This window comes from Leptonotus elevatus, chromosome 15 (assembly GCF_054856555.1).
Source record: "Leptonotus elevatus isolate MCC_2025b chromosome 15, RoL_Lele_1.0, whole genome shotgun sequence".
NCBI classification, from domain to species: domain Eukaryota; kingdom Metazoa; phylum Chordata; class Actinopteri; order Syngnathiformes; family Syngnathidae; genus Leptonotus; species Leptonotus elevatus.
Genome location: NC_141253.1, coordinates 1,454,639 through 1,479,635, shown reverse-complemented (window position 1 = coordinate 1,479,635; position 24,997 = coordinate 1,454,639). Strand labels below are relative to the sequence as shown.

At 43.8% G+C, this 24,997-nt stretch overlaps 2 protein-coding genes across 12 annotated transcripts in view; one reads left to right on the top strand and one right to left on the bottom strand.

Annotated features, from left to right (window-relative positions):
- dolpp1 (dolichyldiphosphatase 1) overlaps positions 1-24,997 on the top strand; it is a 62,379-nt gene that overhangs the window by 12,249 nt on the left and 25,133 nt on the right. The window contains exons 9-10 of the transcript XR_015097312.1: positions 2,046-2,175; positions 3,690-3,836. The gene's annotated coding sequence lies outside the window, so the exon portion shown is untranslated. The remainder of the gene's footprint in view (positions 1-2,045; positions 2,176-3,689; positions 3,837-24,997) is intronic.
- The window catches only part of ntng2b (netrin g2b), a 71,477-nt gene continuing 51,357 nt past the window's right edge, over positions 4,878-24,997 (bottom strand). Inside the window, exons 6-28 of one of the 11 annotated variants that reach the window (XM_086097532.1) lie at positions 20,733-20,891; positions 20,543-20,650; positions 20,238-20,396; positions 19,748-19,918; positions 19,262-19,429; positions 19,078-19,182; positions 18,802-18,945; positions 18,592-18,702; positions 18,399-18,497; positions 18,244-18,324; positions 18,046-18,156; positions 17,875-17,958; positions 17,728-17,808; positions 17,550-17,633; positions 17,355-17,438; positions 17,189-17,269; positions 17,045-17,110; positions 16,858-16,968; positions 15,473-15,589; positions 13,834-13,908; positions 11,190-11,357; positions 9,324-9,458; positions 4,878-6,367 (exon numbers count right to left, since the gene is read on the bottom strand). In XM_086097532.1, coding sequence (XP_085953658.1) covers positions 6,147-6,367; positions 9,324-9,458; positions 11,190-11,357; positions 13,834-13,908; positions 15,473-15,589; positions 16,858-16,968; positions 17,045-17,110; positions 17,189-17,269; positions 17,355-17,438; positions 17,550-17,633; positions 17,728-17,808; positions 17,875-17,958; positions 18,046-18,156; positions 18,244-18,324; positions 18,399-18,497; positions 18,592-18,702; positions 18,802-18,945; positions 19,078-19,182; positions 19,262-19,429; positions 19,748-19,918; positions 20,238-20,396; positions 20,543-20,650; positions 20,733-20,891 — 2,723 coding nt within the window. In that variant the 3' untranslated portion in view covers positions 4,878-6,146. Of the gene's footprint in view, positions 6,368-9,323; positions 9,459-11,189; positions 11,358-13,579; positions 13,909-15,472; positions 15,590-16,857; positions 16,969-17,044; positions 17,111-17,188; positions 17,270-17,354; positions 17,439-17,549; positions 17,634-17,727; positions 18,157-18,243; positions 18,325-18,398; positions 18,498-18,591; positions 18,703-18,801; positions 18,946-19,077; positions 19,183-19,261; positions 19,430-19,747; positions 19,919-20,237; positions 20,397-20,542; positions 20,651-20,732; positions 20,892-24,997 lie in introns of those variants that run through there. The other 10 variants (XM_086097536.1, XM_086097530.1, XM_086097531.1 and 7 more) reach the window with 10 other exon arrangements.

Below are 24,997 nucleotides of genomic sequence, written 5' to 3'. Positions count from 1 at the left end.
GGACGAATGTTAGAAATGACTAAAAAGTCATTTTCAAGATGGGCTTTTCAAATTAAAGTGGACATTGTGATGATAGGTTCTAACTGGGTGGTAGCTGGCTTGTTTTCAACCCGGTAACGGATTTATTTGCCACGTCCAGAGCAGCTAACTTTGACTATAACATAGTTAGCTAGCTAGCTACCCAACACAGTGTGCTTAGCCAAATTTGCCTATACCAAACACAGCCTAGCTTTGACTTTAGCAAACAGTTAGGTTAGCTAGCTTTGACGATGCCCACATAACTATCTTACCTAGCTTTGACTATACCTAGGGTTGTCAACCGTCCCTTGAATTGCTGAATCGTCCCGTATTTAGAACTATAAGTGCGCGTTCGTATTGACTTGTCAAGGGATGCACTTTGTCCCGTAATACCGTGAAAGTAAAAAATAGTCCCTAAAATGTCAATGGGATTAATGAACAACAGTGCCCTTTATGTGACAATTTACGGTAACGTTCCAAGGACCTCTTGCTCTGTGACCAATGAGCTGACAGCACATTCAATCCGAGTATGACGATACAGAATCCGCTCATTTTATTGGTCGACCTAAAGTTGCTTGCGGAAGTACATGGCAGAAGAGCGTCATGTGCGACCGGCAGCGGCAGAAAGCAGAGATGGGAGTAAGTCATTGCTTTGCAAGTCATAAGTAAGTCTCAAGTCTTTGCCGTCAAGTCCCGAGGCAAGACTGACAAGTCTCAAGCGATTCACAAGTCCTGCACTTTGAGTTTCAAGTCCTTTCGAGTCATTTTAACAAACATCGTAAATTATATTATTTGAGGTGAGCATCAAAGTAGGAGTCAGGGACTCGGAGAGTGAACCCAGAGCGGTGCAACAGATTGCCGTGTTTGCAATGTGTTACCAGTGAGTTTACAGTCTCATTAACGACGCAGCTAGTAACAATGATTAGCCGATAAACAACTGACATTACCTTACGTACTGTTCTTTGTGTAACTTCAGATGTTGAATTAACTTTGAAGGTCTCCGTCTAATCTAATCTAGGACATACTGCAATTCTTTTTGTTGTTGACCACCTCATAGTTTTTGGACCCAAACAACTAGTGATGCAACGGATCACAAAAGTCACAGATAAACCCCCCCCCCCCCCCCCCCAATCTAATGAAATCAGATAAATAGAACTTTGTCGGATTTAGGAACACAACTTTAAGTGCAATATAAGGCAAGATACATCATTATTTTATACATGGTCCATGTATAAAATAACAAGGTATCCTGCCTTATGTTATATTGCACTTGGAGTTGTGTTCCTAAAATCCAAATGCCCATATTGGACATTTTGAATGTTTTTTTGTTTGTTTTTTAAGCTAGTGTTTAAAAAAAAAAAATTATAAATGAAGGCAAAGTTCTATTTATTTATTTTTGTAATGAAAAATACATCTGAGTGCAATTTAAGGCACATTCCCTTTGCTTAAACAAGTGGATTACAAAGTAAATAAATAATAATAATAATGCATTATATTTAAAGGCGCCTTTCTTAACACTCAAGGACACCGTACAGTAAGTTGGGAGAGGAAGAAATAAAATAAAAATGGGGTAAAGTAGAAGAGCAGAAGTTTAACATATAAGTTGGGTATACAGTTTTAAACAGGTGTGTTTGGAGTTGTGATTTAAATTGCGTAAAAGAGTCTGTTTCTGAGTTGAGGTGGTAGTGAATTCCATTTAAAAAAATCACGCAATGTTGAAGGCAATCAGGTCGGCCGTCCTTGTCGATGCGACCTTATTTATTTTTCAGGGAGTTGGCAACAGAAGATGGGTTTTGTAAATAAGCATAATAATAAGCATCTGTGGTGAGTACGATGGATTTTATATAAAAAAAAAAAAAGATTTGTGAACTGCTACTGTATATTGCAGTGCAGATGTTTGGACTTGCCACCGCAACCCATAAAGATTGATCCGATTTAGCCATTTTCGCGTGACCTTAACGAACGACCTAACTTATTGTGTGTACTGTATGCGCACCGTACCTCATAGATTTGAACTCGCTCCTCAGGAAACATCTGCTGAGGGCCCCCCACCTCCCGTCTGGTAGCTCTTGATGTGCGGCAACACCATCGGGGGTCTTTGCCAAGTCCTTCAGCTTGGCCTCAGGCTAAAAGGCCCGTTGGAGACGTTTCATCAAGGTGAGTGACTAGCGTTATTTCCAGAGCTCTCCCCATCTTGACCCCGTGTGGAAATTTACCGCAAAATTTTCCAGTCCTGCCTCCAACTCAACTGGAGAAGAGCGGCTCGCAAAACAGCACAGGCGCCCGCGCACTGATTGGATGTTGGCGAACTTTTGACGCCAACTGGTGGAATTTGCATCTGATTTTTTCACGGCACTGCAGCATCAGCTCAGCCTGCCATGAAATATTCATACATGTGGGTGTATGGGTGCGGCTTGCGTCAGTCGTTTTTACGCAGGCGACGCCTCCGATTTGCCTGTAACGTGTTGACACCTGCCTGTGGCTTCTGTGGCGGTTGGTGTGGGTTTTTTTTTGCACTGTAGAAAAAGCAAACATCTTGCTTCAGAAGTATTTGCATCTTGCTGGCGTCTATGTCAGAATTTGGCGTATCTTCAAATGGCAAATACAACAAAGAGCAAACATGTTAAAAAAATGATGTAATTATGTGACTGCTAACAATTTGGCCTATATATTTGAGGCGCACCTATTAAATAGACATATACAATACAACATGTATTGTCCATTTAGAGTGAATTGAATTGTGTGAACCTGAAGCCATTTTGGCTCACAACCGTATGCGTGACCTGGAAATAGACAAAATGGCTTCCTGTCACCTGCTGGCTGGCTTGTTGTGGGAGGAGCAGCTTTGAACCAAATGAAATGAGGCGCAAACTTTCTATATGGGATGATTTGTCTTATGATATTTTTTGGTGCGGGTCAGGGTCCAATATTATTATTATTTTTTTTGCGATTGGACATGTTTGTGTTCTGAAATTCCGCCCGAACTTTGTTTTGTCGCTGTTTACGCAGCATGCAAAGCTAGTTTGTTAACGATCTTGCTAACCCAGTAGCTTCATTTGGACTTGTTGCAACCCGGAAGCAAACCACTGCCAAATATTGGACAAAAACCGCCCACCTGCTCCTGTTGGAGACGTTACTGAGGTACTTGATAAGAATAAGAATGTACTTAATTTACTCGAGTGCTTCTCAAAGTACTGATTCACTTTGCATCACCTAAAAACAGTAACGGGTATAAATAGTGGGAATGAAAATATGAAGTTATCGGTGGGAAATAAAGTACACACGTGCTTTGTGACTGCACTTTTTTCAGGTAGTTTTTCTTGCTTGGCAAAATAATAAAACTATTGAAATAATGATTCAATTAAAAATACATTTGACAGGTTACATAAAAATGGTACCTAAATAAATAAAAAATAGAGTTTGTAAAAAAATAAAAGCAAATGTATTGCGCTTGCAACTGCTCCGTACAACTGAGCTTCAGTTGGATAGTGATTCTTTGGCCTACCACTAGAGGGAGCCAGTCACAAGAGGTACTGTATTTCTAACACATTTGACCTTTTTTATGAATATTATTGTTTATGTTTGTTGAAACCTTTTTAAGGCCTGTGGAAGAAGTAAAACCGTATTAAACCCTATTAAAAAAAGATGTTTACATATTGCTTATATTGCAGATTTCACCAATTGCGCAACATATCCCCGACAAAGAACCGTTCGCTGTACTTCAAACTGCACATGGAGGAGCCATACTTGACTTGGATGAAGTTGGAGAAATCCTTGAGATCCCGCCTGTGGTTGTGGAAATGATGTCCATGAAGCAGGTTCGTGGCGTTCCTTACTACTTACTGCGGAGGCCCAAGTAATCCCCTGCCGCCAATCAAGTTCCAGCGTTAATCGCTCGTCGGCATCGCAAATGGAATTTGGGAGCTTGATTTCACGATCTGATTATTCATTTCATTGTGCCGACAAACCGTCGCTCGACTATTAGTCACAGCTTTTGTCTCGAGGCGCCGCGTCGTTTGACACTTTCAATTAATTCACCCGACGCCTCACTCGTGTCCCGTTTAACAATGTATTAATGGATTGTATGCGCTTTGTTTGAGGCGTTAAAGCCTTCTGTTTGATTACCAATTAAGCCACATTTGGATTATTTACTCAACTAGACGTCAAGGGGGGAGAAAAAGAGCGCATGTTATATTTTCACCTTCATGACAACTAAGGATGGCGCTACACCGGCGGGGCGTTAAGCCCCTCCGGAATGTTATTTGATATTCAAAAATCGATTCATAAATTACTTTCTCAGCTTCTGACGTATCGGTCGAGTCTCCCCACCGAAATGTTTGCTTTTTAACGTCTCCAAGAAGAGAAGTTGAGTCAAAAACAACAAAAAAACAGACCGCATTTTTGTTTACATGTAAAAACTTAAAATAACGATAATCTTCCACTTTGTGAGCAGACCCAAATGTTTGCACACTCTCGTCGTGTCAAGAACAACAAAAAAACAGGCAAAATAAGCATGAAAAGAAAATGGAAAAGTCTTAAATTCTTACAATCAGGCAGTCAAGCAGTCATAGAATAATTGAGTATTCGGATAAAATTGATTTGACGTCGTTGACTACAATAACGGGCACGGTTTTACTGTTGTATCTGTGACTTGTGAGCGTGTATGGCATTAAGAGGCGGGGCCGGGCCTGGTGAGTGACGTGGGCGTCAGCAAATGAAACGATGCCCTTCACCCAAACGTGCATTTTGCGTTTTTTCTTGTTGTTGTGATTGTCAGACAAGCAGAATGTTCTTTTAAAATAGGCGTGTGTCAATGTTATGGGAAAAGAAGAAAGAAAGAAAGAAAGAAGGCAAATAAGTCATTTACTGCAAGACGTGGACGTCGCTCGTTGCAAACATCACTTCTTGTTTGTTTTTTCCTCCATAATTTATTGTAACCTGAAAGGAAAAATAATTTCTACAAAAAATATTCAAATAATGCTATATATTATTCATTCTCGCTCCGGTTGACACTTCTTGCCCGTATACTGTGTGAAGATTAAAACTGGCTAAAGTGTGGCGGCGGCGGCGGCAGCCACTCATTCCCATAGCAACCGTAATACTGTGACTAAATCTATCTGCCGTAACCCGTTGGCTATGATATCATATAATATATGTAGAATCTCAGCAAACTGTTAAGTGGGCACATTAGATACACGGACTTAAGATATGGTTGGAACAGAAAATGCAGCAGAAAGTGTACAAGTCAGTTTTTTTCTTGGGACAAATAAAACGTGGTTGTTCTGGAGCGTGTGGGCCTTGCCTCGTCGGGGGGAGGGGGGGGGGGGCTGCAGAGCCCCCCAAAACAGACACCAAAAAAATGTCATCGTGTTGACAGCCATTCCATTTTCAAGTGAATCAGTGGTGATTTAGGTGATTCTGCTATATTTTTATTTTTTTGGTTTGATGCACATTGCTCCTGTTCAGGAATAAAGGGAACAGTGGTTGGTATGATTATACATAATATATATATATATATATATCATTCTTTTTTTTTTTTTTTTTTTTTTTTTTTAGCCTGCGTGTCTTTCACGTTCACGTTTTTATTTGTCATATTTTTGTCCATCTGGCACCTGAGCACACACTCCATCAATCCTGTGAGGTGTGTTAGTGGGTTTGTGTGTCCTTGTGTGTGTGTGTGTGTGTGTGTGCGTGTGACATTTGGTGAGTGCTGCACTCGCACACTCATGTGTACGCACAACTCACAAAAAGGTTGGGGATATTTAGCTTTGGGCTGACATTTCAGGGTGAACTCAAAACGCACTTGAACCTTTTTATAGGTGAACTTTGACCTGAGCTGATCCACGCGATAGGCTGACGAAACACATGCGACCACTTGGGGGCCCCCCAAAGAGCAATTAACTGTCGTCAACCAGTAGTAGTAAGACTGTATTTGGAATTTTATTGTTTTATTTTGGGGAGTATTATTGTAGAATGACAAACAATAAAAGTGAAATGTTCCTACAGGTTCGTGTGCATTTTAGGTTCACCCTGAACTCGCACCCAAAGCCAAATACGTCAAACGTTCCCAGAGTCGCGTACGGACACTCGCCGGTGTTGTGCGTGCGTGCGTGCGTGCGTGGGGCGGTTCAGTGGGGGGGCGGGGCCAGCAGGTGGGCCAGCAGAGTGCAGAGCAGCAGGGCGGCGGCGGAGGGCGGCCACGCGGCGGCGCCGTTGCAGTCCTTGCCCGCCTCGCAGCGCGGCTGTTGGCACAGCAGCCCCTTGAAGTCGGCGGCGCAGGCGCACTTCTGGTTCTGGTGGCACGTCCCGCCGTTCTGGCACAGGAGCATCTCCTCGTCGCAAACGTTAGCTGGGGGAAGAGCCGTCGAGTGAGACGAAGAGATGATGATTTTTATTCGCTCTTTTAAGATTTGCAAAAAAAAAACATTTTTGGGCAGAATTGTATTTAGCCAAATACCAGAATCTGTTTCATCCTAAAAAAAAAAAAATCTTATGGGTTGGGCCCAAGTTGTGTCCATTTTAATGCTCATTGAAAGCATGCAGCCTCGCTACGAACATGAAAGTGCAGCATTTGCAACGCCGTCGTCTTCATTTTACGACCGTTTACCATCCGCTGGAAATGGGCTTCCCGTTTTTGCGTCCTCAAAAGGGGAAAAGGCCAAAATGTAAACAGACTCGTCTCTGCCATTTTGTCCTCTGCAGAACCTCTGCTGTTGGCTGTTTGACTATTTAGCTTTGGAAAAAAATATCGGCTCCTCTTACTTTGTACTTTACTTTGCATGTTAGTTGGTAACATTTCGTGATGGGCTTATACATTATTTGAAGTTTTTCGTTGTATAGATATTGCATTTGTGTGGTCTCTGTATCCACATCCAGAAACGAATAGCGCCGTAAAAGAGTTCAGTATAAGTTTTGCAGGCGCACCCCCACACTTCAAGGGGAACAATCAATGAATTATACAACAATAACAAAGCATTCTTGGTCCATGATTCTTTAACGGCTACGGTTTGGGATACCTTCGATTTGACATGTTCTATATACGCTTTCCATGTGAAATGTGTATCAATAATAATATCTAATCCTTTGGTCTCTTGAGGCCTCCCTGATTTTATGTTTTTTGGATTTGTTGGGGTCTGGATGTTTCTTGGGCTGGGGAGGAGTTCTGGTGGGGGGTGTCTGGTCGGTGCTGGATTTCACCTTCCTTGGTTTTCTTTGGTCCCCTCGGGTCTCCTGGTGTTCGGTTTAGGTGAACGGTATGAGATTTTTTTTCTAATAGGTTTTCTGGTGAGCTAACAAATACACACACGCACGCACGCACGCACGCACGCACGCACGCACGCACGCACATACACATACTCACCCACACACACAAAAAAAAAAAAATAATATATATATATATATATATATATATATATATTAAAAAAAAAAAAAAAAAAAAAGAGCAATGATGATGACATTTCCGAATGAACAATACTGAGCTCTTAAAAAAAAAAAAATAATAATAATAATAATAATAATATCTAAAAACTTCATTTCATTCCTTGCTTCAACATCTATATTTCTACAACTGAGAATCCATAAATGTGCTTTTACTAATATTTATAGACAGCCATCAGAAGCACGTGGAGCATATTTATCGGCAAGAAAATGTTTGGGGTTTGGGGGAAAGGAGCAAAAGAGCGTCGCTTGCAAATATAACCGTAAGAATTCAGGACAACGAGAACAAAGATGGGGGGTGCGGGGGGGCTGGTAAAAAAAAAAAAAAGCCAGCAAATGAAGATGAATCCCCCTGCCTTTGCCTCAGGGACAACAACAGGCAACACCTGCGTGCGTTTGTTTCCCCCCAGAACACATTTTTCTTTTCTTTCCCCCGGCCCTTTTTCCACCAGCATGTCGTCGCCAGCCAATGAAAACAGTTGCCGTCATTTTCCTATTTTTATGCTTCTTTCTCAGTACGAGCGCCATCTTAAGTTAAAAAGAAGGAAACTGTACTTCTACCTTCACTATTTTCTTTTTTTCACTCGCCACATCTGCTCATGGCACACAGCAACGTGCAAAACGAGTGCATTCGGGGGGGGCGGAGGTGTCACGAGCACTCGGGGAGGCGGAGCTATTTGAACGCTCGCTTTTCCGTAATGGGGTTAAGGTGCGACAGCGGCATCAATTGAGGTAGCAGCTGACGCGGCTAATGAGCTACATGATCTATTCCCCTCGGGGCTGGACAAAAGCATACGCGTCGCGGCGCACTCGCCGGGGCCTTTTGCAAGGGGGGGCTCAAAGGTCCCGGAAGGATGCAACAGCAACAGGGCTGACATTTTGCACACAAAAAGCATCCCTGCCAGCGCCCCGTAAATATCTTTTTGTCATAGAGGCTTTGTTCCCCAACTTAAAGACAAAAGTAAACAACTCAGCAAATTGTTTTGGAGCAAACCACATGCTTGCTTTGTTGTGCTAGCGAACGTACCATAAATGTCGACCATTAAAGTTGTTCCAAATTAAATGACTCGGTGGTCTTGGCGCCAATGGATTAGAGATAGACCAATGTTTTTTTTTTTCCAGAGCCAATACCGATTATTAGTATTCAAGGAGGCCGATAACCAATATTTGGAGCTGATTTTATATTTCATTAAAAGGGAAAATATTGGTGTAAAAATAAATACTTATTAATTTAAAAAAAAAATGAAAGTCCAACTCATCTTTTTTTTGGTAAACATTACTTTATTTAACATTTTTTAAAGATTTGAAAAATATAGGAGTTTATTTATTTTTTATTTTAATTATTTTAGTCTATAGACATCTTTGAAAATTGAAAATTCTAACAAAAATTTGAGGATCTGGATGTCCTCAAAAATTTCCTAAAAGTTACCTAAATACTCTTAAATCTACTGGACTGCTCCCTAGTTTTGAAGATTACATTTTTTGCTTGCTCATGTGGGGTTCAGTTTTTTTTTTTTTTTTATAAGTGAGGCTGTACTTAAATAAATACAGAGTCTGAAACATACAAAGGCCCAAAATATTGAGTACCAAGCAAGTGCGTTGAACTGAGGGTAAGAGTTTCATTTAGTCAGGACATAACCTTGTCTTATAGAAAGTGCTTTGGCGCCATCTTAAGACATTTGTATAGACAATTTTAAACCTTTTTATAGGAAGAGTCGATTACTCGCACATTTTTGCTATTTGTGACAGGGCTTGGACCCTGTCCCCATTTTTGTCTTTATTCATTAAAAAAAAATAAAATGTATATATTATTTTTAAATACCTTCGGCCATAATACATATCGCCATCTTTTTGTGTGTGCCACTTACGATAACAGCCTTGTTTCCAGTAGTAGCCCGGCAGACACTCGTCGCACTTGGCCCCGGTGGCGCCGTCTTTGCACTGGCAGAAGCCCGTGCCGTTGCAACGGTCGTGGACGGAACCCATCTGGTTGCAGTTGCACTCTGACGGGGGCAAAAAAGCGAGCCAGAAGACGTTTGTTAATGTTGGGGCTTGCGGGCGCGCGTGTTGATTTGTATTCCAGGCAGGTTGACTTTGTGTCGAAGCATGCGTGCCCTTTTCACACAAAGTCATTGTTCTGTATCACCACGAGCAATCTGGACACCGCGTTGCCGTCTAAGTCGAGGCTTGTCCTCAGGTGCTCCCGATTACAACTGGGAGACCAAAGAAGAGGTGTAGAGAAGGTCCCCAACTAAACTCCAGTAATAGTTGTTGTTTCAACAGAGCAGTCCAAATGTGTGCTTGTGTTATTTGAAGCTTTACATACTGCGCAACATTTATGCTAATTTCTGTTAGCGTGTCTTATAGTGTTTGTCATTATATTTTAGCATTAAGCTAGCTGACGTCTTTTAGATGTAGTGGTATAGTTTGGTTGAAGTTTTTTGTGTTTAATTATGCAATGTTTTGTTGTTGTCGTCGTCTCATTTGTCAGTTTTACAGTAAACTTCAATTGAGAATTGCAAATAAATAAGCACAAGCGTCTTATTTGGGGAGATCTGGAGTAAACTTAGCTGAGGAATGCAGTGGTGCCTTGAGATAAGAGTGACCCAACTTGAGAGTTTTTCAAGATACATTTATACAGATTTATTTTAGGGATTTATTTTTGTTTGGATGCATGAGCAAAATTCGTAAACGTGTGCGCTGTAAGGTAGCAATGTGCTCAACTCGTTTAACAACAAAAACAGTTTGGCAGATTGTGAACAATTGTTAAAACATTGACTAAAAAACTGTTTAATTCTTTACATTCGTTTTGCTTTTTGTTTGAACAATGTTCAATTTTATACAGTGCTTTTTGTTTAATTAGAAAAACATGGTTGTGTTTTTTTGTTTTTGGAATGTTGGAGCAGATTAATGACACTTCCATTCAATTCAATGAGGAAAGATGATTTGAACAAATGAAATTCATATTTTAAAACTATCCTTCCATCATTTGCGATGATTCCAAAGAGTTTGGAGTAACTAAACGCCGAGGCAGGAGCTGTAATTGTCGAAAAATAAAGCGTCTCATATGGCCATCTGTCAAAGTGCTTTTTGGTTTTATTGAAACGCAAAATCCTCGCTGAGCTATCCTCATTAGTCTTTGGATTAGCGTTATGACATAAATACGTTCCACATTTTCACCGAGGCCGACTGATGAGTCGCTCGCCGATAATTTGCCATTTTGATCACAAGTGTCGACTCGTTTCTCGAGGACAGCTGGCAGGTTCATCTCTTGCTTAAAAATCCAAATTGGATTGTTTACTGTAAAATGAAATATTGACACAAACTGGGTGGCAAATCCAGATGACGCAATATGGCAGCGATGCGGCTGGTATGTGTGTTTGTGGGTCATGTGCATTAACATCGGGATTACAAGCGGCGGCCTGGCTTAGTTGCTGGCTTTTCCCAGGAGACTTTGAACCCGCTTGCTATCGGGGTCTCATTTGTGCTCCGACCCGGTGAGACGAAATTACAACCCCCGAATTCCCATCGGGCAACACCTCAATCCTTGCTTTTTTGCGATTATTATAATTTTTTTACATTTAGCATGGATGTGGGCTCTTTTAAAATGCTTCAAGCAACTGACATTTGAATACAAACGGCGCCGTTCTCTATATGACCGGAAACGCGTATCCTCTGCGAGAAACGGGCTCACAATGGACGCGCACGCACGCGCACGCGCGCAAGGTCCCCACCGATGCAGACGCTCTCGTCATCCAGTTCGGCAGAGGCGTTGCGGAAGTATCCCAGTCTGCAGTGTTGGCAGTTCTGGCCCCTGGTGTTGTGCTTGCAGCTGACGCACGTGACGATTTTCAGGAACTCGAGGTAGCTGCAGCGGTTGGAGTGGCCGTAGCATTCACAGTCTGAAGAAATGCAGGAAACAAAAAATACAACGGGTGAAGATGAGCTAAAAGGGGGTGAGACAAGTTGGAAGTTATTCCCCCCCCCCCCGGGGGAGGGGGGGGGGCGACGTCCTGCTTTTGTTTTGAAGTCGCCCAGAGAGATTGCGACGGGAGAGCGGCGCTCTCTAATAAGATTCTTGGAGAGCGGGCAAGTGATAAATGTCGGGAGGTTTCCACGTCGGTGCGCAAACGGAAGGCCCTCGGTGTGCTTTATGAGCCCCATATTGGCTCAATAAAGACGGACCACTCCCTCACCATTACGACACTCGCTCGCAGTTCGCTGACTCGGCTTGGCTGCTCGCGCTGATTACTGCTGGGACCTCCGCCCGCCCCGCCCCGCCCGCCCGCCCGCCGGCCTCCGCTGCTTGTTTGCATACGCGTGCTTGCAGCTGCGCCAGCCAAGGCGCGTTAATTGTGTTTGGGACGTGTTATGTCATGTCATCAGCTGCTTATTAGCTAAAGAGTCGCAGACGTGGACGCTACGGGTGAGAGAAATGAGAATTGTTTGTTAGCGCGTTTGTGGTTACCTCGTTCAAACAACAACGGACACAAATGGATCGCAGGCGGGGTTGGAGTTATAAGCCACGCCCCCGCGAAGCAAAGTGGAGTCAGTCGAATCCCCGTGGACAAATTGGACCCATCGGTCGCATCCCCATCGAGAAGAAACACGATGAACAGACCAAATCGCCGCCGTCAACAAGTTTCGCCGTACCATCGGTTCGAACCGCTTTATCGCCGTCAAACTGCTCCAAAACAATTTGCGCTATCCGTGGCGGGTTTGTCTTCTTCTACACTAACCACGCGACTACTACGTCCACTGGTGGTAGCACAGAACTGGTTGACGTGTGCACTGGACTCAACTCGGCTCAATTCACGACAACAGTACCGACTTCAGTTTGTTCAAAAGCTTCAAGGGAAGTTTCATCACTCAACAAAGCCTCCGCTGGAGCAAGCGTTTGTCGCTGCTCAGTTCCAGTGCAAGCTCTCGGAATGGATGTTCCCTGACTTTGCGCAAACGCCTACTTTAGGAGTTCAGCGCTTTGATCAGCAGCAAGTCCTCCGCTGCGTGGTTTGTCAACAGCAGATCCTGTTTTTGAGAAACTTGCCATGTATAAAATTGCAGCAGCGTGTCACTGCCGTAAAGCTTCTCCAACTTCTTGCTGGTTGACAATTTGGCAATTTGGCAAGCATCTTTAAAAAAAAACAAAAACAACTGCAAAGCTGTGAAATGGTGATTGCCTCACATCTGTCTGAATGATACCTGAAACAAAATATAGGTGCAAGCAATCAACGTATACTTTGCATAGTTGGGGGTTCACTGCAAAGTGAAAAAAAAAATAATAATAAAAAGATCAGCCGTCCACATAATTGCCAACAAAAAATAAATAAAATAAAAAAAAAATAAAATAAAATAATTGCCAACAAGGTGGAAGCAAATGAGTAAAGTTTCAGAAAGGCCCGCCTTGTAGGAATGCTGAAGCGAGACTTTTCCCATCTCAAGCAGCAGTACAGATGAGCGAAGTGGGCGGGGCCCCCCGCACCGCCAAATAAAGGCTGGCGATTTATTCCAAGTGAAAGCTTACTGCCCCACATTCTCGCCGCGACGCGACTCTTCTCACCGAGCCTGCCGCCCTAATTACGCTTAGATTAAGCGTCAGACGTCGACGGCGACCGACGGCGAGCTGCGAGGCGTCGCCTCCTTTTTTAAGAGTCATTTATCAGGCATGTTTATGCAAATGTGCATTTGAATGTGCATTTAAAAAGTGGCGGTTTAGCTGTTTAATCAGCCATCGCATTATTATTTTATTATTGTTTGGTTGACGACGCGGCGTGAATTATGAATGAGCAAGTTTAAAGGAAGTCTGCGAACGTGGTGCCGTAAAGTGCCTCTCTCAGCACTGAGGGAAGCGAGGGGGCGGGGGCGGGGGCAGGGGCGGGGGCGGGGGGCGGGGGTCGGAAGAAGAAGTACCTGATTAAATATAAATGACTAATTACGTTGCAGACTTGAGAGAGGCACCGGGACTCTGCTCACCAAATCAACTCCACGAGTCAAGATGTTGCTTTATTGCTATTTATCAATCGCGAGCGACCATCTTTTTTTTTCCCCCCGCTAACAAGCATTTTGTATGAAATCGAAGCTTGCCGGTTGTCTGGCTTAAGTGTGCAAATTGGCCCACACTTACCTTGATCATGCACGGAATGCAAACACAACCACACAAGAGTCTCAGATGCATGGATGGGGGATAGAAAAAGAAAAAAAAGAAAACAGGCAATGAAAGGAATTTTTCCACAGATTTCTTTTTTTTTTTTTTAAAGTACTGCGAGCTCATCAAAGTGTGATGAAAGGCTACCTAAACTACAGACACAGGCAATCCTCACATTTTTTGCGCCACGCACCCACGCCCGTGTAGTGGACGCCCCTCCGCTGGTCTCTTACCTTTGAAATGATCATATATGATTCCAAACAAATGTCTCGCCCCGGGCTGGCTCGACATCAAAAGTTTCAGGAGCCCTTGAGGAGTGAAGGAATTACGCTTGAGAGTTTGCTCGGCCACACGTTTGCTGGCCTGAAGTCGGCAGCACGAATGGCCAAAATGTTTTTCTTTCTTTACAGAAAAAAAAAACGAAGGACGTAATTGCTCCCCTGACATCATTTCCATGTACAAGCGAGTAAATCGTCAGAGCAAAATTCTTGATTTCAAGTTTACTGTCAAACTAAATATCAGAGAACTACGTGTACTAAAAAACCCCAAAAATAGCTTAATGCTAACACATAATGGGGAACGCCATAGATGGGCAGTAGCAATTACCCTTTAAGCATCGGATGTTTAAAAAAAAAAAAAAAAAAACTATTAACAATCCTCAAGCTTATTGTAGTTGTGAAAATCTTGTGTGTTTTCTTTATGAATGTATTATAAAGCCCCCCAGTGGCCAAGTCGCGCTTACCAAAAAGTCGCAATAAATTAATCAGAATGTGCAAAGTGTTACATATAAGTTTTCTAAAGTAAATATTTTAGAGTGCTATTTACTTCAGTAAAAAACTAAATGCAACATTTTTTGTTGGGTTTGGGAGCCTGGAACTAATTGCTTGCGCTTCTATTGATTTCAATGGAGAACGATAATTTGGGATACGAGCATGGTCACGGAACTAATTAAACTCGTAAATCAAGGCGCCGCTGACTAATCTTACTTGGCTAATTGCGATGATTGGAATCCATTCCTGAGTTATTTCCTCCGTGCGATGGTCGCACGGTTGCTTTTATCACCACTTTTCTTTTATTGCCCTTTTGTTCAGTCTTTTGACGACTAACCTACCGTGCTTTAAAAAGAACTGAATGGATTTGACTGAAAAGTGTGCTAACGATTCCCCGTGCGCTTGTTGGTTTTAAAAGTCCTTATTCACAACTGTGGGAATTTAGGGGCAAATGTCAATTATAAGGGACGGACGGGGGAGCAATACGGCAGCTGTTCAGGATGCCACCTGCCTGTGACACTTCCGAATTAAGCGTCTCGAAAATCGGTTGGGTTCTAATAGTTTTGGGGGCATCGAACAAAAGGAAAAGGAATCAGTCTAAGACAGATGCCGGCTATATATTCAAAGAAAGGCTCAAAATCTTCCGCAGTTTTTGATGCTCCGTTTTTTGTTCAAATATACGTACGGCACTTCAAGGATTGTAATTGCCACAACATCGACGCTCGTTTCAGTAGCGCCCGTCTGTGATGTTTCGCATTGCGTCTCAGCATTAAGCTAGCAGACGTAGGCCAAGTTATGTTTGTTTTAAATACATGCGTAATTAGATTTGTTTTATGTTAAGTTTGACACTAAAGGTCAACTCAAGAAGTTGAAGCCTCTTTTTTAAAGAACTGTCAATAAAGCCCTCGTATCTTTAATCTTTGCTTTCAAGTCCAAGCGGAAAAATTGGCCAAATGACAGCACATATCACAAAAAACAACAAAAAAAAACTTGTTAGCGGGGTCTTTGGCTTACAAAGAGGAAGGAAAACCTCGATAACCTTTTAACCTCATGGTGATGATTCTAAATCCTTGTGTGACGGCTAATCCTGTTTCAGTTCTACCTTTCTGCTTTCTCTCTCTCCTCTCCTCCTCCTCCTCCTCCTCCTCTCCGTCTTCATCGTGGTTCCCAAAGGAGTCCGGCGTTTCGCGAGCGCCTCCGTCCCTCTCGCCGCGGTGCGCTACAAAGCAGCAACATCTCGCAAATCAATTTGTATCGACGTGAAACTCACGAGCTCGGGATATTTTACCGGAATAGATTGGCAAGACGGCAACGTCTAATGATTTATGACAAGCCTCCCCGCCCCAACGCAAATCCTTCCCCCTTTCCCGTTTATTTTCAAATTCCAGCAAATCATGCAGTTATTTGGTACCACGCTTCTACAATGAGATACTTTTCCTCTCGGGCTTTCTGTGTCGATGCGTCTCCTTGTCAGTGGAACTTGTTGATTTGCGACTGCGCGTCTCCTGGGAGTGTTCCTTAAGATTGCGGAAGACTGAAACAACCGCTGTTTGTCATTGACGCGACAAAAAAAAAAGCATGTGCCGCAGATCTGAACAATAAAATCTCGCTGCCGCAGGGAACTCCGGTTTCTGGCAGGAGACGCGTTCCAAACCTACCCGGCCTCGTCTGGAATGCATTTCCCATGATAAACTGAGGTTCACCGTTCTGCCGTACGATAAAAAGTAACAATCACAAAATCTACAGGACGATTGTCTGGGATGTAGGTTACGGTTATGCACGGGGATCGGGAAGTAAACCTCACTACTCTTCTTGCTGCAGTGGCCTGAAATGTGTACGTGCTGGATGGGGGTTCAACCAAAAATGCTCAGAAATAAATGACCAACAATACAGAAGAGGTTGCGTTGAAGTGTTTGTCTGGTCTCCCTCGCGGCAGAGTTCTAAATTGGAATTAAGGTCGAGCTTTTCATCGAACTCAAGAATGCGTTCAACCTTCCTTTGATTCAATGCTCCAGGATTTCCATGACCTGGACGACTGAGAATCCACACAGACAAACAAGCAGCAAACTTCACTCTGTCTCCCTTTTGGCCCTCAGGCGGGATAACAATGACGCTACTCTTTTGTGAAAACTTGATAACTGTAGCTGTCCCAGCAGCAAATCTTATTTTCTGTATTTCCAAGGCCCCCCTTTTTTTTTCTGTATTTCCAAGGCCCCCCTTTTTTTTTTTTTTTTTACACTGCCAAACATATCGAGCCTCATTGTTGTGTCACAAGTAAACAGGCAGTCCAGGGACGGCATTCATCACCTCAAATAAAAATCGGCGCATAGCTCCCTTTGCGGTATTCAAAGCGTCTGCCTGTCTCATCTCTTCCCACCCGATGGTGAAAAGTTTGTTGTATCTGCGTACTACTTTCCAAAAACCTTACAATCTACTGTAAATGAAGACGACTATATTCAGGCCACATTCCCTTTTCAGATACAGTACCTCTCATTTGGCCGAGTTCTTCCTCACCACGTCTGCCATTTTCATGCTCGGATGAGAAGTAGCCATTGTGACCATGAGTCTCATGTGCGTGTCCTGCAGAATTAGGGGAAACTAAATGATGGACAAGTGAGCCAAGAGGGCAGGTTGTAGCTCACTGCTTTCTATTTTACGGAACTTTAAACGATACCATGTCTGTCATCCTCATGTTTTGATGAGGAATGTCCATGTCCCTCAGACTTGTGGGACACTGTCGCTGAAAAGCAAAACAGGAGTGCCAAGTTTTCAATTTGCTGAACACCTCTCAATTGACTACGATGGTCTTCTTCCTCACCTCCCATGGCATCCTCATGCTCAGGTGAGAAAGAGCTGTGACCACGAGTCTCATGTCCATGTCTCTCAGACTTGTGGGAGACTTTCACAGAAAAAGCAAAACAAGGAGTGCAGGTTTCTGTCTTGCTAGACTTTCAAATGATACTTTGACTGTCTGACTTCCTCACCTTGCCTTTCATTCTCAAGCTCAGATGAGAAATGGTCACTATAACCATGAGTCTCATGTCGGTGTCCCTCAGACTTGTGGGAGACTGTCATGGAAAAGCAAAAAAAAGGGGGGGGGGTGTGGATGGGTGCACGTTTTTTCTCTGGATACTCTCAAATTATACCACTTATTTGACTTTGATGGTCTTCTTCCTCACCTTCTCTGTTATTCTCATGCTCAGATGAGAAATGATCATTGTGGCTACGTGTCTCATGCCCATGTCCCTCAGACTTGTGGGAGGCTGCCACGGAAAAGGGAAACCGGTGTGCGAGTTTTCGTCTTGCTAAGCTCTAAAACGACACCTCTAATTTACCTTTGGTTGAATAATTTCTCACCTTTCCTGTCATTCTCATGCACAGATGAGAAGGTACGCTGTCCATTGCTCTCATGCCCTTGTCCCTCAGACCTCTGCGAATCTATTTGACGGACAAGCAAAGCCATGAGTTCTTTCCCACTTAAAAAATGACTATCTACTTGCTCACCATCTCTGCCATTCTCATTCTCAGATGAGAAATGGCTATTGTGCCCATGCGTCTCATGCCCATGTCCCTCAGACATGTGCGAAACTATATGACGGACAAGCAAAAACAAGAGTTTCCATTTTTTAAAAACTAGAGCACATTCCTCACTACGACTGGACCGTAGAAAAATACCTCTCATCCTACTGCCTTCTTCATCATCCAGTCTGCCATTCTCATGTGCAGATGAGAAATGGCCGTTGTGGCCACGGGTCTCATGTGTACGTCCTTCAGAACTGTGAGAGGCTTATTATGGACAAAACATGTTTTCCCCCATCATACGAGACTCTAAAAAGATACATCTCATTTGACTCTGCGTGACTTTTTCCTCACCTTCCACGTCATTCTCAAGCATGTATGGGGAAGCGCTGTGGCCACGGGTCTCATGCCCGCGTATCTCGGACTTGTGGGAAACTGCCATTTCAAGGGAAGCAAGGTTGCAGCGCACTACTCACTACAAATCCAATGGAAACAATCAAAAAAGATACCTCTCTTCTGGCTGGCTCCTTCATCAACTTCGTCCTCGTTCTCAGACGAGAAAGCACGTTTGTGGCCATTAGTCTCATTTTCTTCACGCTCACGGAGGTCTTTGACGATCAAAACAGTGAAGCAATTTACATCGGTCCACTATTGCTGCTTCTATTCTGACTACTGCTATACATTCCAACTTGATATTCTTACTTTCAGCTTCTCTTTCTTTATCACCGCCTTCCCCATCCTCCTCGCGCTCGGATGAGAAAGTACTTTCGTGTGCGTGAATCTCATGTTCCTCAAGACCATGAGAAATGACCACTGTAAAAAGGGAAGATTTAAGTTCGAGCTAAGTTGTAAGGTTTTAGGAAAAGGCTTTCTACTTTTCTACAACTCTGCATCTATGGAAGATGACAATACCTCCAGTTATTCTTTCCTTCTCATGATCAAATGAGGTTGTCGCCCCATGGCCACGATTCTCACGAGGAAGAGAAACTCTTCCATGTTTGCCTCCCTCGTGTTCAGGTGAGAAAGTGCTATGAGTTTCATGAAGTGCGCGAGAGACTGAAATACCATCAAGAAAAGATAGTGATACATTTTCTACTGATTTCTGAGAGACTGATTCTCATTTACGTTCTCATCTCCCAAGATAAGAGGCTGCTATCATAACTACTACGCTAACGTGTTAAGTCATACCGTCAGTATCAACTCTTTTCTTAGGAGTGTCCTCGTGGTCCTCGTGGTCCTCAGTGCCTTTGTGCTTGTGTGTCTCACGTCCCTCAAGAACATGAGAAACTAGCACTGTAAAAAAACGAAGATGTACATTTAAGGTCGTTGTAAGGTTGTAATGAAAGGATTTCTACTTTCCAAAGTGCTGCACCTGAGATACCTTCAGCCCTTCTTGTCTTCTCATGTTCAAATGAGGTTGTCGTCCCATAGGCACGATTCTCACGAGGAAGGGAAACTCTTGTATGCTTGCTTTCCTCAAGTTCGGATGCGAAAGTGCTTCCGTGGCCACGTGCCTCGCGTTCCTCAAGTGCACGAGAGACTGAAATGCCATTGGCGAGCAAAGATGTCGACGCAATCCTTAACTTTTTAAGGCTCATTGAAGAACTGAGTCTCATGGACATTCTTATGTCCAAACTGAGGGGCTGCGATAGCCACAATTTTTTTGTGAAAAGTCATACGTTCATTTTCAAATTGTCGTTCATTGGGAAGCCTCGCCAACGGTCCTCGTGGCGCGACGAGAAAGATCGTTTGGGGCCATGAGTCTCATGTTCCTCAAGCACATGAGAAACTAATACTACACATAGTGAAGATTTCAATTCAAGCTGCGTAACGCTTCATCTATGGGAAATGGCAATACCTTCATCTCCTGTTTCGCTCCCATGTTCAAATGAGGTTGTCGTCCCACGGCCACGATTCTCACGAGGAGCGGAAACCCTTCTATGCTTGTCTTCCTCATGTTCAGATGAGAAAGGGCCTCCGTGGCCGTGACTCTCGCGTTGCTCGGGTGTCTGAGAAACTGAAACGCCATCTACGAACAAAAGATTTTTTTTTAACCCCATTGAGGAAATGATTCTCATGTAGGTTTTCATCTCTAAAACGAGAGGCATTTATAGTAGCTTCTACACCGCTTTGATGAAAAGTCATACCTTCACTTTGATTGGGAGCCTCCCCGTGACCCTCTTTGGTCATATGAAAAAGTGCCTTTTGAGGCCGTGAGTCTCATCTTTCTCAAGCGCATGAGAAACTAACACTAAAAAAGTGGAGACTTGGACTCAAGCTGGGTTCTACGGTTTCAGGGAAGGGCTTCTACTTTCTACAAGATTTCATCTATGGGGGGATGGCAATACCTTCAGTTCTTCTTTCCTTCTCATGCCCAAATGAGGTTGTCGTCCCATGGCCAAGATTCTCACGAAGAACGGAAAATCTTCTCTGTTTTTCTTCCTTGCTGTCAGATGAGAAAGAGCCTCCGTGGCTTTGAGTTTCATGTTCCTGACGTGTGCGAGAGACTGAAATGCCATTGACAAGCAAAGACGTTGATATATTTTCTTTTTTCTTTTTCTTTTTTTTTTTTTTAGACTTGCCGAGACACTGATTCGCATGTATAGATGAGAGGCTGCTAAAGGCAGTACTGCACTACTTTGAAAAGTCATACCTTCACTTTCAACTTGTCTTTCAATGGTAGCCCCCCTGTGGTCCTCGCGGTGAGATGAAGAAGTGCCTTTGCGGTCACGAGTCTCATGTTCTTCAAGCACATGAGAAACTAGCAACCAAGCTCAGTCGTCAGGTTTAAGGAAAGGATTTCTACTTTCTACAATGCTGCATCTGTGGGGAGATGCCATTACCTTCATCTCTTCTTTCTTTCTCATGTTCAAATGAGGTTGTCGTCCCTTGTTTATGATTCTCACGAGGAAAGGAAACTCTTCTATGTATGTCGTCTTTGTGTTCCAATGCAAAAGTGTCTCTGTGGTCTTGAGTCTCATGTTCGTCAAGCACGTGAGAGACTGAAATGCCAAAGAAAAGCAAAGATGTTGGTAATCCCCCCCACTCCCCCCCTAATTTTAAGGCTCATTGAGGATCTGATTTTAATGTACATTCTCATCTCCAAGATGAGTCTGCTGTCGTCGCTACTAACGCTAAAGTTAGCACTACCTTGAATTTGTGAATTGTCCTTCCGCCTTTCATTGTGCTCAGATAAGGTTTTGTGGCCATGAGTCTCGTGTTTCTCAGGCTTGCGGGGGGACGCTGTCGCAATGAAACCATCGGGGGGGGGGGGGGGGGGGTGTTGGTGCACCAATGGTACAACGACAAGGACAGAATCTTGACACTTTGCTGGGATGACCTCTCGCAAGGCATCTGCTAAGAGAGTCAATGCAACCCTTACCCGGAAATGACTTGATGACTCGCCCACTTATCTTTGTTCTTCCCATTAACAAAGGAAGTGGGAAACCTATGCACTTTTGCTCTTTTAAAGGTTTTAAAAACCATATCCTGTAACATCTTCTTGCAAGCACACCTTGCCAAGAACCCCTCCAATCGATAGAGCCTGTAAAGACCAGCGAGGACACACATCCCGCTTATGCATTTTTAACTATCTCAACGTTTCCCCTTCCTTTCCGCCCTTTTTCCTCCCCCTGCATTTTTCCACGCTCTGCTTTTCCCAGAGGGCGTTTTTGCCTTTCTGTTCTGCCGTTCTTGGGGCTACTGTGTGGAGAGGGGAGAGAGATGGGAATTTAGTTCAGATGGAGCTTTTGTTGTGTCGTGGTTGCCAGATGACAACCCCGTGGGATTGTGAAGCTACACAACTGATTAAACCAGAACTAGCCCTTCAAACCAAGTACAGTACTTCTTCTTCAGACCAAGCACACCTTGCATTCGATTTGTACCGATGACGAGCACAGCTTTCGGTCATTACATTTCGTCTGAAACAGGGGGTGTGCTAAATTAGCTTTGAAGCTATCAATGTAGTTAAAGTATCAATACAACACTGATGACATCATCATCATGATGCAGTTCATGTATAAGTTAAGTCGAGACACTTTCCGCTGGCATTGTGATTGGGTAGAGAGCACGTAACGAAGGTCAAGTATTATTTTTAACTTTTTTCAAGTTGTGAGAAGTATAGATTTTCTCCGTCCCGGGGAGGGTTAGCATTTTTGCGAATGCATGCAAGGCGAAATACACGCCAGTCGCTGAGTGGCCAGAGCATAGCAGCCCACCCGAGACCACCGCGCCGCATGCTTCCATCTGTGTTCCACAACCCCTGGAGGTGTTTTTCGCACGGGCCGTGCCCGTCTCCAGTGGCTTCCCTTCGGAGGGGGGGGGGGGGGGGGGGGCATCCTGTAAGCATCCCACTTCCGGGCAAATCTCACTGCCGCCCACTCTCCACCCCCCAAACGTCCTCCCCGGGGCTCCAGCAGCTGTTTTCACTGCGGCCCCGCATCATCGTTGGCGTCATGACTGGCACGACGCCATTGCGCAATCTCATCAAAGTCACCGCATTCGCGCACGCGTGAGGACGTACCGTAACAGTGGCGAGAAACTCCTGTGGGAATACAGAATCGTGTACTCAAAAACTGCTTGATTTCACTCGGTCAGCTCGAGAATCACATTTTAAAATTCTGCTACTGGTCTACAGATCACTGAAATGTTTGGGTTCTGAATGCATTAAGGAAATGCTGATTGAGTATTAACCCAGTAGGGTTCTGAGCTCCGAAGACTCGAGTCAATTAGTGGAGCCCAGGTTTCAAAGCAAACATGATGAATCGGCTTTCAGCTGTTATGCTGCATGCAAACGGGAGAGTTGCCATCAATGTTATGAAATATGAAGTCAGCCTCAAGTAGAAATGCTTTTAAATCCATGTTAAAAAAATTTTTTTCCTCGCATATCTTTAAAAACCAACAGCCTTTTAGTTCCGTTCTTTCCTTTGCCTTATGTCTCTCTTTGCCTTACGATTGTCTTCAGCAGTTCAGTTTGTTAAATGCTCTCTGCCAAAACTTAACTGTGACTCATTCCAATTCTGAATAAGATTTTAATTTCACCCACATTAGATATTGTTGAAAGTCAAGTGGCAGCTTGACCCCTTACGTAAACGGAGGATTGACTCTTAACAGCTCACGTAGAAATGGAGCAGCAGTAAAACGGGGCCTCCACAAGGGAGAGACAGAAGTCACACAATGCAGCTTGAAGTTGTCTTGCACATATTTCATGTACAGCGCATTCATACTTTAACCGTACCGGGAGAGATCCCAGGTGCTCGTAATTGTTGAAAAAAGTCTGGGGGCTTTTTTAATTGGCGTTGAATTTTTTTTTTTTTTTTGTTTTAAGCTGCGCCGCATCAGTTACACGAGGACACGGCATGTAAATGCAAACGAAGAGCTGCTGAGCGGGCATGCGAATTAGCATAGGAGATGCTGCCTCAGATTGTTTATCCAGAGAACGCCTCATCTTCCTTTCCCCTTCAAACGCGCACACGCACACGCACACATGCGCGGCGTGATGCGCGTTCGCACGGTGGAGAGTGTGATTTCACACTGCTGACAAAGACTGAATTCCAAAGCTGTTCCACAAGCCATCACTGGGAGAATTTTTATTTTTTTTATCCTGCAGAGAAACATCCGAAGTCGTCAAGGCTAATCTCGACGTTGCGCTGTTTGTTCGTTTTAAAGCATTTAGGGGTGCGGCCTAACGAGTGACATCAGGAGCGTGCGTTTCACTGTTTGTCATGTCTAATTAGATGGCTTTAAAGTTCATTGACGACTGAGGGGTCTCCTTGCCCGCCTACCATGGCATCACAGCGCAGTACCTTAATTGCTCCATTTTGGTTTGATGTCACTTGAACGACGCTGGGAAAACGGCTTCCCGGAAGTCGGGAATTTTGTGAATGTCTGTTTTGAATCTGCTAAGAAAATGTGTGAGGAGAAACAAACGTGGCGTTCATAAAATAACAGTTAAAAAAGAAAAGAAAAGCTTAAAAAAAAAAAAAAAGAAAAAGAAAAAGAAAAAAAAAGAAAAGAAAAGCTCAGGCCTGGTGGTTGGGGCTTCCCTGGTCTAAGGGACTTGGAGGTGGGAGTGTCCGTGTTGGGCGTCTGATTGTGTTAATATCACGGCAAATATGAATTGGCCTTAACCCCTCGCGGAGTGCTCCATCATTAATTAGTCATAAGAACGGGAGCAGTGCAAACTCCTCTGCGGGCCAAGAGTGTTAGCGTAACAGCTTGTGACACAATTGGGACGGCACACTGTTGTTGTACACGGCGCCTCCTCTAGGTTTGGTGTCAAAAGATCTTCGTAGACTAGTGAAAAATTATCTGAATATGTACGAACTGGAACATCTTACACATCCTCAGGAAAAGCCTGAATTCGCTACGTTCGCAAGCATTCGCCGCTCAGCGAGATACCAGCTTTATCGGCCTTCAGATTTCTAAAAAGGCCGATGCAGATCCATCCATCCATCCATTTTCTGTACCGCTTGTCCTCACAAGGGTCGCGGGGTTGCTGGAGCCTATCCCAGCTGGCTTCGGGCAGGAGGCGGGGTACACCCTCAACTGGTTGCCAGCCAATCGCAGGGCACACAGAGACGAACAACCAAAAAAAATAAAAAAAAATAAAAAAATCCAAATGAACAAAAATATACAAAAGCTCAATTTAAAAAAATATCTAAAATATTTTTTTTCTAACCAAAATATATAAAACCATTTAAAATTTAAACCAATGAAATCATGTAAAAATGTTGTAATATGTAAAATAATGTCAAATCCATCCATCCATTTTCTTAACGGGGGTGCTGGAGCCTATCCCAGCTGGCTTCGGGCAGTAGGCGAGGTACACCCTGAACTGGTTGCCAGCCAATCGCAGGGCACACAGAGACGAACAACCATACTCACAATCACACCTATGGACAATTTGGAGTGTCCAATTCACCTGCCGTGCATGTTTTTGGAATGTGGGAGGAAACCGGAGTACCCGGAGAAAAGCCACGCAGGCACGGGGAGAACATGCAAACTCCACCCAGGAAGGCCGAAGCCCGGACTTGTGATGACTGCCGATGCAGATATTTGTCAAAATAACCAGCCATCAGCCCGGCCGATAATCGGTCCATCCCGAGCC